The 13,217-nt window shown below is 40.4% G+C and overlaps 1 protein-coding gene across 9 annotated transcripts in view; it reads right to left on the bottom strand.

The window, feature by feature from the left end:
• The window catches only part of STARD13 (StAR related lipid transfer domain containing 13), a 513,073-nt gene that overhangs the window by 169,847 nt on the left and 330,009 nt on the right, over positions 1–13,217 (bottom strand). Inside the window, exon 1 of one of the 9 annotated variants that reach the window (XM_087865192.1) lies at positions 6,582–8,306. The exons of 7 other annotated variants lie outside the window; for them this stretch is intronic. In XM_087865192.1, the coding sequence (XP_087721318.1) occupies positions 6,582–6,750 (169 nt within the window). In that variant the 5' untranslated portion in view covers positions 6,751–8,306. Of the gene's footprint in view, positions 1–6,581; positions 8,307–13,217 lie in introns of those variants that run through there. One more of the 9 variants, XM_045796978.2, reaches the window with a different exon arrangement.

Genomic DNA, 13,217 nt, shown 5'->3' with positions numbered 1-13,217 from the left:
ATCAGTTTTTCCAAAATGTGTTCCCCAGGGAAAGTGGTTTTATAAGATGTCACTTCCTGGTATCCGGTGAAAAATGGTTTCATGATGAAATATACCAGTTGAAACAAAGTTAAATTACTTTCTTCAGGATTTCTCTGAACGTTTCACAAGTGTGAATTTCCAAAAAGGGAAAGAGGATATACTATTTCCCAACTTCCTTAACCACAGAAACATTTTTCCCTGAATATCTACCAGGACTAGTGTTCTGTGAAGCCAACTGAGAAAAGGTCTCTACACAGTCTCCACGCTATTTAGAGATTAAGCCGGAGAATCAGAGTGCATACCTGAACCTCCTTGTTCTGAGCCCCTCACCCCATGCCCAAGCATTTGTATTGAATGATAATTTGTTGTTACGCCCCTGTTCACTGCGGGATGCTATAGGAAACTTGCAATTGGATTCGCCGTAGGAATGTTTAATTCATGTACCACATCTCCTTAGTGTTCCCTTTATGAGATTCGTATGAGAAACAGTTCTCATAGATCTAGTTCCTCAGAGAAAAATCTCCCAAACATCAGGTCCCAGGAAAAGCTGTGCTGGTATGCTTTTACCATGGACATGCCAAATCTTCCCCTGATCATGTTCTCCTCCTTGTTTAGATCAGGGAAGCTCAAGCTAAATTTATAGCCCACTTTTAGTAATTATTCAGTGCCTTATGTTTCATACTTTTATGTAATATCTCTCCCTAGCTTTATCATATTAATTAACCTACATTTTTCTCTTCATCAGATTTATCTTTTTATAACCTTAACTGAGTTAAATATTATTTTATCCACTACTTAGATCCTATAGGTAATGCATTAGAATGTAAATGAAAATATGTTGTCTTTACCCATACCAAAATCATATTCACACTGCCCCTGAAGAGACAGAAAATGATTTTCTCATGATCCTTCATTCAAATACCATCTATGCAATTCATGGTCTCCTATCTTCTTGTATCTTCTTCCCTAGACTTCCCTAGACTTGTCCTCATACCTCATGAAATGCAGAGACGAGGCGCATCCTCATGAATGACCTGCCTCCATTAAATCCCAACTGATTTATTGTCCTTTGTATAGAGGTCTACCAGAACCCACTTATTTTCTCTCTAAGTTTGCTTGGGTCCTCAATTGGTGTCGCTTAGACTCAGAAGACTCAGAAGCACTGCCCATGATTAGGTGGCTAAGGGAAGGGGAACCGTGCTTTATAAGAGTGGACCAGGGTCCAGAATTTACATAGAATTAAAGCACTGACTTTGGGGAAAAGAGGAGAGAAAAATGAATCTCTAGTCACTTAAAGTAATATCATAAAATCCAAATTTGGCAACTGCCTGCATCTGGGATGTGTGTTTATAAAATTAGAGCTAATAAAAGCAGTGACGTGCAGCTTTGGATGTCTCAATTTGGTTAAAGTTAAACTCTCAACTTTTACGTGTGTGCAAGCATATCGCTCTTCTCTACTTTCCCTCCAGTACTTATTTCTGAACTGCTCACATTCTTAATACTTTCATACATGAAAACTTTAAAAATGTTACTCAAAGTTCATTGACTTAATTCATTGAACAGATTTTCCTGTAACTTCGGTTACACAGTATCCTTTGTGGACAGGCCCTTCGGTCACCAGCATGGAACAGAAAAGAGGCTCTGATTCACGAAATGTGAATTTCCGACAGTTGCCACTTTTTTAAGAAAGAACTTGAGCAATACGTGACTGATGCATTCTCACCCTGTTTTCGTGTTCAATCTGTCCTTCTGCCAGTGTATCCACCCTCCACTTCTGAAAGTAGTTGGGTAAGAAAGTACTGGACACAGAGAAAGGGCGATTCCCAAAGCATAAATGATTGTTTAATTTCCGTGGATGCTCTCCAGTTGGTGGGGGGCTCACCCCCCGGGATGAGCAAGGCCACCGTTTAGGTCGGGCAAATTCCCAAGATGCCATCCGACCTGATGGAGTAATGAGAGAGCCAGCACATCACTAATGGCCCAGTTCCATTCCCTGGGAACATAAGGAAGGCAGTTTATTCCACTCTTTGGTTAAGTTCAGCTCAGGTGCGATCTTTAAAAGGAGTCTCCAATAAAAAGTTAATGAAAATGCAAATCCGACTTTCACTAATTGTTCCAGTTGCAAAAATTTTCTACATTCTGTATTTTCTATCAAGAGGTCTTTTTTTTGTGAGAGTGGGGAGACACACACACACACACACACACACACACACACGGATGGACATGCTCTTATCCTTACAGTCCTTGCAATAGGCCAGGCACCACAATAACTCCATTTCACAGGCCTGGACTCCTGAGAAAGAAAGGTTTTTACAAGTTGGTTTATAATTGTACGTTATAATGACATTTAAATAGTCCACAAGACTGGACATCCTAACATTCCTATTAAATTGATAATGAGAGGGGCGCCTGGGTGGCACAGCGGTTAAGCATCTGCCTTCGGCTCAGGGCGTGATCCTGGCGTTTACAGGATCGAGCCCCACATCAGGCTCCTCTGCTGTGAGCCTGCTTCTTCCTCTCCCACTCCCCCTGCTTGTGTTCCCTCTCTCGCTGGCTGTCTCTATCTCTGTCAAATAAATAAATAAAATCTTTAAAATAAATAAATAAATAAACTGATAATGAGAGCATGAAACAGGTATCAAAGAAACATGTTCGGGTAGATAACTGAATGACATAAGAAAAATGTAAATAAGAATTGTCTCTCTAAAACAACACCTGTGATCTGAGCCCTAGAATTTTAGAGATGATGGGAACTTCACGTTTATTTAATCCAGACCCTTTATTTTATGGAAGAAGGAAAGAATGCCCAGAGAATTTATGACTTGCCCCAGATGACACAATTAATTAGTGACAGGTGTAGAACTAAAATCTGATTTTTGCTTTACCATTTCCTTGACCAGTTGTAGAAAAATTAGAAGCCACTGATTTATTCCACATTAGAAAGCTGCTCTGTTTCCTTTTCAGCTTCTATTATTTTAGGTTTATGTTCCTCTGCTTTGCACCCTCTTGTTCAAGGAGTTACTGACTCAACCATAGAGAGGACCTGAGGACCAGAAAAAAACCCGAGAAGTCACAGACTGACCATCTTATTTTCTGATCAAGAAGCAGAAGCCCAGTGAGGTCCTGAAATCTGCCACAGTAAAAGAACGAGAGAGTGTCTAAATAAGAGCCTGCATCCCGGTCTCTTTTTTTTCTGGTTTGGTGAACTTGACTGCGATGGAGTCCACTTCAGGCCGTTTTAAGCATTTAAAATGATTTTAAAAAATAGTTTAATAGCAAGACGAATTCTTTCACAAAGCAAATAATGACATTTATGTATTTGCTTAGATTTGGATCTTCCGAATAGCACGTGTGTGAGTGGATAGGTTTCCCGCATGGTGCACACATAGGCAATACAACATAGCCATCAAATAATGACACGAGATCCCAATTCTCCCTTCCTGTGGCCTAACATGCTCTGCTTTCACCTCCCCAGCATCCTCCCTCTTCCATTCCCCAGTGCCTGCTAATGAGGGACATAAAGACCATTATTATTTCCATTCTCTCTCCATACAACAATTTCCCCATTGATTCAGCGAGATTGTGGAGTAGGGATTATGGGCAGTATGACTTACAATACACTTTGACTTTGCAAAACCATATTCTCTCTTAAAGCTCTCTTTTAAAGGGACTCAAAACTCCAGAACTGTAAAGAAGGCTAGAGAAATGATGCCTGTTATTTTGGAGCATACCATAAGATGAGCAAGTTTAGATTCATCCTGGGTTTGAGCAACTAATTCTGATCCTATGTATCATCAAAGATGCCTTTATTTCTTCTCTTTGTTTTTCCTTCTCCTGAGTGTATCCGCTGTTGAATCATGTCAATGCCATTCAATGATTAGCTCACTGTGATGAGGTCAGTGGGGAGCAACTTACTCTTGTTTGCACTGTTCCCAACAGCCAGGAGAGATTATGATCATAAGTAATAATGCTCCAAATTATATTAATACAATGCTAAATTTTCCTTGAAAGATCGACAGTAGAGTAATGTAAACAATCTTGCTGATGTTGCTGTCATTTCGATACTGATATGTGAACTACAAAAAATAATGGCGTTATTAATTTAATATGCACTGGATAAACTTTAATTGAATGATTAGTAAAGTAACTTGACATCATGCACTATTGGACACTAACTGTTCGAGGAAGGTAAAACACACAGCACTTTGCTTGCATCAGCGAAATAAAACATGACTGGAAATCTCACTGTGGTGACCAGTTCTGATCCTGTCAAATGGCTCATTACTGCATCCTGAGTAGAAAAGACTGAAATGTCTTTGGCATATTACAGACTCTAAAATCAACCACAGGTCCAATACTTTAACACTCAAAAATCAAAAACAGTTTAGTGTATCGAAGAGCATGGGCTTCAGAGTTATATTCAAATACCAGCTCCTACTATGTAACTTGAGAGAAGTTACTTGACCTCTATGTGCCTCTGTTTTCTGACCTTTAAAATGGGTATAATAGCTTGTATTCCCAGGACCTTTTTTTTTTTGAGGGTAAAATAAATTGAAATATATATATATATATATATGGCTCTTGGAGCAATGCTTGAAACATTCTAAATGCTCAATCAGTATTCTCTACTATTACAGTGAAACGATCTAATAATACAGTAAACCTAGTAAAATCATTTTGCTTCTGTTTTCAGAAGCTCACTATACTATACTATGGCTTACTATACAACTGTATGATATCAATAAACGATGAGTTCCCAACCACTGGACTGTTGGAATTCCTTCATGCCTCCCTATGATCTTCATTATCACTCTTGATTTCTAGGCATTCATTGGCTTCAGACATCCCGTTGCTCAACACAGAAAGGTGAGAATGCTCACATTTTCCATTTAGGCAAATGAAACAGACTCATAGTACACTTTCAATGATCATGCATGTGTTCATAACTTCAAATCTTCAACGGGAATACAAACTTCATCCCAAAAGAACATCAAGAATTTTAATGAAATCAATTATTGTAAATACATTTAAAGAGATGCACAAAGCAACTTCAAACGATTTCTATATGCAGTGTTTCCAACATAATACACTTTATATGCATAGTGGAGAATATTACCGAGTGTAGATTATAAATCATCACCAAACATTTGTCAAGCCCCTACGTCCATAGTGATGATGGCATCTGGTAAAGTACCACTGTCAGAGATCTCTAGAGCTAAAATGAAGCTAGTTTTTATTCTAAGCCTAATGTATTTTTAAATCAAGCCACAGGGAAATAATTACTTTTGTTTCTATTCAATCAAGACCTGAACACTGAGTTTATGGAATGACATAATATCCTTCCTGAAATCAGACTGGTATGTAGGTCCAGTATCCTTCACACATAACCAGTTCCTGAACCTTTACAAACAAATCCTAATTTCCAAGGAAACAATCTCATCAACTGCTACTCGCGAGAATACATATTGTTCCTTTTGGAAACATTACAATAAGATTTTCACGATTACAAACCCTAACTTCCCTTCTAAAATTCAATATAATCTTAAATTCATTAATTTAAGTGGAAATTGTATTTGTATAATGGCTCTAGAAATTGCTGGTAAGTTTTGTATCACCAATATAACAATTCTGTTATTTTTTCTTGTTTTAGTCCAGGAGGGGTGGGTCATAAACTTTGTAAACTTACTGTGATCATGTGGTTATTTGGTGCGTGTCTTTTAAATGAGAACCACTTAGGGGCTTCCTAGGAATGTTTCCATTTTCAAGCTTCTATAGATCTGCTCTAAGATAAGGAGCATGTTTTAACTATTTTTGGAAAATGACGAGTTTTAGTGATGCCCAGACTGTTGATCTACTTTACTTTTACTTAATTTTTTTTGCAGAGAATAAAAAGGAGTATCTGGCAACTTGTAATCAATATCCTCTTCCCTCTCCTCAGGAAGCTGGTACTTCTAAGCACAGGTCACAAGCTTTGTTTTGAACTTAACAGGCACCTTTATCCTTTACCAGAAAAACAATATCAACAAATCAGAGGCAACCACTGACATAAGCATACAAATAGAGGATGTGATTTTGGTTTTCAGCCCAATGGCCTTAAGAACAGAATTCTAACTTTCCCTTGTCACTAAGAGTGTTCTAAAGAATCTGGGCAGGGTGCAAGTCAGTCCCCTCCTAACCCCCGATCAAATAAACAAATGTCCAAGTTTTAAACGTGACAGAGAGTGAGCAACCTGCAGAAAAGCTCCTAAAATACACACGGAGTAAACCTGTCTCGTTTATTGTGTCGGCACACATAAATTTTGGAAAGAGATGATACACCATCCTATCATGAAGTTTTCTGCGCACTGTATGTTGAGTTATGTGGCAGCTAAGCGCTGTCACTGCTGGCTTAAACCTGCTGCCTGAAGTTATTTCTAAAAGTTACAAGCGGCGTGGCATAGAAATCCAATGTATTGTAAAGTGAAAACAACAATGTAAAACAAACAAACAAAAAACTGGGTTAGCACCAAATAGAGACAAAAATCAGAATTAGCAACCGCCTGCCACTACCGGCCACTCACCTTGTTGAATTTTAGTCACTAGCTGATGGCGTGCTAGAATCCGGCTCATCCTGTAAGGAGAGCGTCTCGTAGTCTGATCAAATCGCAAGTACATCTCCCGGCCCTCAGGTGTCATGGAATTTAGATAGTAGCAGCCTGAAGCTGGGGTCCTGGGGCCCTGACTGAACATCTCGGCAGATTTTCCTTTTGCCACCTCAGTCTGCCCTGTGGCTGTTTCCGTCCGTCTCCAGTCTCACTCAGTCAGAGAGCAAGGCACCCAGCCCGGCGGAGCTCCCCACACCAGGCGATTTTTAAAAAGAAAAAAGGAGTGCCAAAAGCCACAACTCGGAATTCCAACCCCCCGGCCCTCACGTGACGCCGGGCAGCCAATCAGAGGACGAGAGGAGACTGGGAACGTACACAGTCACCCCAAGCCCCGCAGACCGGCAGGTCCCGCCGCCGAGTTCCCCCCGCAGAGCGGAGGGCAGACGCGAGCACTGGCCGTGCCCCAGAGCTGACTAAGCGCCAAGAAGCAGCACTCCCTAAAAGAGTTAAAAAGAGAAGGGTAAAAGAACAGGCAGTAGAAGAAAAAGAAGCCCTGGGCACAGATTTCCTTCCCGGCTATAAAAGTTAGAGAAAGCCCGTTTGCTTGCTCCAACGCAGCTGCCGCCAGGTAAAAAAGAAAAAAAAGGAAAGAAAAGAAAAAAAGGAAGGGTGTGATAAACGTCTTAAATGAAAAGCGACTTCAAATAAGCATAAACAGCTGAGTATGTTACCACCCTGCATTACAAAGAAATGAATCAAATAAAGCTCTTCCAGCGAAAAATAAACTTTCAAGTGCTTTAACACGCGGAGGAGAAACACTACAGATTCCTGACCCGCAGTGGGAAGCGGAGAGCTCTCACAGATGCCTGGGAGAGGCAAAGGGCAGGAGCAAGCACATTGGCAAGTATCTGCTCCCCTGTAATTTGTCTACTTGCCCAATCTTTAATCACCAAGAAACAAAATAGCTATGAAGTGCCTATCCCATTTATCCCTAGCCTGCCCTTAATCTCTGTAAGGATTCGGACTGGAGCAAAGGTACTGTCGCCAAACTGCCAAGATCAGTAGAGAAGTTACACAAAAGCCCAAGGCTTTCACAGACCTTATGGAAAAGGTGTCTCAAAAAAGACAAAAAGACAATGTTGGGGAAGCAGCTGTTATTTTTGACTGAGGTGATCACAGCAGGACACACAGAGAAGACAAGAAGACATTCCGTGGGGTGGGTTTAAAAAAAAAATGGGTGGGCTTCTGACAAGCAGAGGCGGAGGAGGGCTTTCCAGGAGGGTCTGTGCCCACACGTGTGGAGATCAGGAACCAGGATGTGTTTAAGGAAACTGTGAATAATTCAGTTTGGCCCTATCTGAGTATCCATGTGGGAATAATTAGAATTTTTCCCCCTATTTTTCCTCTTTAATATTATTTGATGTGAAGAGAAAAAGTCCATAGAAAACATTATTGAATTCTGAGCCTGGGGCTAAATGAATAAAGTTCTTTGAAAAAGAAGCATATGGCCAAGCTGTTCTTATATTTGGCTGACTTAAACTGAAACATAGCCTGGCCTGCGATTTATAGCCCTCATGATGAAAAAACTCTCAATTAAAAGTTTAACAGGACATAAACTAGGACCCTAGTTCTGGTTACTGTGGCTAACGGTGGTCAGCCCTAACACCTTCCCCTGTGGGAGTTTTTGCTGGCCCGCTTCTGACCGGCAGCTTATCTTGCATAACTATCCTACTACGTAAATGAACAGAGCCTACGGTAGAATATACTCTCTCTTATGGTGGCACTTGCGAGCCTCTTCTGGTAACTATGCAAGAGTAGCCAAGTGCTACGTTTTCAATAGCATCACAGTAGAAAAGGAAAGAAAGATCTCACTGGGTTATACAGTTCTCTTTCCATTCTTATTTAGGGTTTGATCAGAGTTTTGCCATTCCGAGCCATCTTTTGTGGAGGGTGACAGGGATCTGAGGTCTAGTGACTCTGGTATACCAAAGGCACAGGCATTACCGATGGACCGGGTTAGCACTACACTTCCATATTAGATGCCTGTAAGGCCCATTCCAAGCTCACAAACTCAGATCCTACACTGGTTGCCATCTGATGGAGATGCTAATGTCAGCTACTCCTGTTCTGATAGTCCAACATTAGGGACATCCCTGCCGTTAAACAAACATGTATTCAAGCCAGACACCTGGCAGTTTCCACTTTTCCACTGGGAGAGAATGGAAGGAGGATGGAGAGAGGAAGAAGACCATGGAACTTAGGAACTTGGGATATATTCCAAAAGCCAAGCAAAGGGAAGGAAAAGGCAGAAAATAATATTTTGTTGCTTTATAGCTGTGAATAACACTTAAAGATTGGCCTTTCCCAGTGCCAACCTGGTAGTTCATTAGTGACTTGGCTACATTTTAAAAATAAATGGAATGATTCTCTCTGAGAAGTACTGCAGTGTATCATGGCCAGTTTAGTATTAAAAAAAAAAAATCACAATGCCTCCCTTCTGCATTGAAAGTCCTGAGGTGTTTGTTCTGAAAACGTCAATGATTTGTATCCTTTGACATATAGGAGTAAACATGTATACTTTGATATATATGTAAAGAGAGGCAACAACAGGAAGCATAGTATTTCATAAGAGATTGGCGATGCAGAACGAGAATTAAATGAAAATTAAGAAAAAAAGGGAAATTTCTATTTGCTGATTAAAAGAAAGACAACTTAGAATAAAGCCTAATTTTTCTAAAAATCAGTCTAAGTTTTAATAAGGGGATCTATGAAGGATTATGTAGCAGCATTTCTGCCTCTAAGTTTTATTTTTATGGTTCAAATAGTAGCTATAAATCCATGCAACTGCTCCCCATGTTTTTGCCATTTTAAATGTCCGAAATACCATATTTAAAGCAGATAAATAACACTGCTTTCTTATGAGTGCCCATAACGCCTTGTTTCATGCTAATGTATTGCTATGAAACCCATGCCCTTTTAATGAATGTTTTTTTCATTATTTGGTCCTAGTGATCAAATAATAACCACTGGGTGGGCAGTTCTGTTCTGTTTGTTGTAAATGTGGAAGCGAGAAGCTGCTGATAATCTATCTTCTCTGAGCTGATAACGTCCTCCATGCATCTAGTTGACAGAACTCTTCATTTTCACTGGTGAGTGAGTGCCAAAGAAATCAGAGAGAGGGAGAAAGTGCTGAAAACCCAAGTTATCTTTCAAGATTGATGCTGGATTCCTTCCTTTCCAATTCCTTTAAAAATGAGGGAAATGGGTAGCACTAGCTTTAAGTTTTCACCTCTTTTCCTCTTTCCTACTTTGGTCAAGAGCAATCCTCACTCCTATTATTTCAGGGATGGGATCAACAGATGATTATTGGGACCCAAAGAGAGCAATTAACAGAGAAGGGGAATTGGATGGATACCCATCCAACTCAATTTCAGTTCACGTCATGATCTCAGGTTCATGGAATCGAGCCCCACATTGGGCTCTATGCTCAGCATAGAGCCTGCTTGGGATTCTCGCCCTCTCCCTCTGCCTCTCCTCCCTCTCTCTCTCTCTTTCTGTCAAATAAATTAATAAGTCTTAAAAAAACAAAAACAAAGCAAAACGAGGAAGGGAGAGGTGGGAGGGACTAACAGTGTTGAGCACCTTCTATGCCAGTCACGTCTTTAATTAATGTCCACAGCAAACCCCTGTGGTATCCTATTTTATAGAACAGGAAATTAAGACTCCCAGAGGTGAAGAGATGTCCTAGGTCATATAGCAACCAAGTATAGAGCCACTGTCTATCTCTAAGGTGATAATATTTGAACTCTTTCCACTATCACACAAGAGGGGCAGGGAAAGGGAAACTGTGGCACTGAGAGTGTGCTAGGGAAACTGGATAGAGGAAAGGATTTTCATAGGATATATTGAAAACCATCTTAATCCTGTTTAATTGCATGTGATACTGGAATGCCTAAATGAAAATACAGTTGACCCTTAGACACCACAGATTTATTTATGGGGATCGACTTCCATGCAGATATTTTTCAATAAATATATTGGAAACATTTTTGGAGACTTGCAACAATTTGAAAAAAATTGCAGACAAACCACATAGCCTAGAAATACTGAAAAAAAATGTGAAAATGCTAGGTATTATTGTAAGAATACAGTATATAACACATACAACGTACAAAATATGTGTGAATCGACTGTTTATATTACTGGTAAAACTCCTGGTCAAGTAGGCTATTAGCAGGTAAGTTTTTGGGAAGCCAAGTTATACACAGACTGCATGGGGGTAGGAGCCCCTAAGCCCTGTGTTGTTCAAAGGTCAGCTGCATAGCATGGGCTGGCTGAATTCTTGTAGCGGCTGAGGTGTAGCTGTCTGGGGAGCAAGCTACACGGCCCAGACCCTTTAATTAACCAGTGAGAACCATGGACCCTCTTCGGAGCAACCCAAGGCTCAGAACTGGAGACCCACCAGCTCCCACCCACCCCAACCTTAACGTGCAGAAGTAGCTTGACTGTCTTTTTGTTTAGCAATCCCTTTTGCAGGGAAAGCTGTTTGTCCTCGGCTTTCTGTTCTTCCTCGCAGCTAATTCTGCATATTATCTTACCTTTCCCTGGGAATTTCCTCCCAATGCAAACACTCCAAACACAGTCAAAACTCTGAAATCTGACCACTAAACAAAACGTTTGCTGTCAAGTCTTTTGATAGATAATCGCAGAGTAGTGCTCAGTGGAATCATGTGTATACGCAGAAGAAAGCTAGGTGCACTTTTACAGAAGCCAGGAATGGCTCCCTGTGCTTTCATCTGTCTACTGCCCCTTCGACTCCTTCACACACATTCCAGCCTCCTCATCGTCCTGTTCAGAGGGAGCCAAGGTAGTTCTGCCAAGCAGGAAAAAAATGCTGGAGATCTAAGCGGTAGGAGTAAAAAGCAGAACAGATTTGAAGGGCTGCTTTTGAAATTCCTTGAATCCCAAAGTTGTAGGTTAATGGCAAAGCCTTCCTGTGGGTTCTGAAGCTCACTTTGAGGATTTCCACCAATCGATTTGTGGGGTATGTGCCCAACTCTGTGCCAATAAGTCTTCCCAATATGCTCCACACGCCCAATGACCAATGCAGGCAAGCCACTAACATTTGTAGCCATGACCAGGACCCTCCATGAAAAGTTTCAGAGTGGATTCTCTTCTGATTCAGCTTCACCAGCTCTAGACCAGTTAGAGTCCAGCTGCTGCTGCTGGACTTGGGGATAGTAATAGATTTGCTCTATTTTGTCTCTCAGCCCTCCCTACTGTCTTTGGTTAACTTTGCCTGTATGGGTCTCCAAGAGCACATGCACTGCCCTCATGCCATCCCCTGGGGACCCAACCGTCAGCCCCAGTTCATATGGCAAGCGATCTGGTCTGACTTGTTCTGGGCTCATTGCCTACACCCATCATTCCAGCCAAACCAAAATTCTTTCATTTTGCTAAGTTGTTTCAAAGATCTGGAACTGTGTGATTTCCTCTTCTTTCACCCTGTCAAAACCTATTGCCTTCAGAAATATTTTCATGACTAATGCAAAAATATTTAGTATTAACAGTCATGTTAATACCTGTAAATAGTCGTTACGTGGCCCATTAATTAGAGTAGCTTGTTACATGCTAATATGGAATCCACTTATTCATTGTAACTCCTATTGGCATAAAGTTTTTACATCTTGGACTTGGAAAGGATATTAAACATCTTCTAGCCCAACCACTCAGCTATTATACAGATCAATTAAGTAATACTCTACCCACATAAATGAATTGTTGTATCTCACTGAAGACTACAAACTGTTTAAGAAAGTTTTTCCTTATAATTTTCATCCACTGACTCTAATTCTGCCATTTGGAATTAAATAGGACAAATCTACTCCTTCTTCCTTATGCTTGTCCTTCAGATGTTTGTAGAAAGCCAAACCGTTCCTTATAAGAATTTTTTTTTTTTTTTTTTTTTTAGGCCAAGCATTCCTTTACATCAAACCACACGCAACTTCAGACAACCAATTGCTATCTTTTGGATCTGGTCCAGTCTGTTAGTATCTCTGTAAGAATATGGCTCCTCCCCTAAACTTAGAGCCCTAGGCATGGCCAAGCACAGTAGTATACGGTACAAATTGTGCGGACCTCCTGCATTCAGGACATTGTATTTTTGCTGATCCAGTCTAAGATAGGGGAGATTTGATTTTTTTAATATATATTTACTCAATCATTAATTCAGCATGGGCTGAATGCTTGTACAGTACTATAGTAAGTATGGAAGACATGAAGGTGAATATGATATAGTCCCTGCCCTCAAGGGAGAGTCTGCCAGGGAAGATAAGAAAGAAACTCACCATTACACCAATGATAAGTGTTACATAGCAGGCTATCTCCATTCCCTCATACTGCTTTATAGTCAACCTAAGTGCTTAAGTCATGTGGTATTTATGTGTCTTCATAAAATCTGCTGTTAAAGGAGTGTTCTCTATTCTGCATTTAACAAATGACCTTTCAAACTAAAAACAAAAACAAAAAAAAACAGGTCTTTCAACTTATTGGAATTATTGAGATATTTTCAATTCCTGATTGTCATGTCTGAACCATGTCTATTTCATTCAC

This window comes from Ursus americanus, chromosome 10, assembly GCF_024610735.1.
Source record: "Ursus americanus isolate L20-20 chromosome 10, mUrsAme1.1.p, whole genome shotgun sequence".
Lineage (NCBI taxonomy): Eukaryota > Metazoa > Chordata > Mammalia > Carnivora > Ursidae > Ursus > Ursus americanus.
This window is presented reverse-complemented; position numbering and strand designations above follow the sequence as displayed.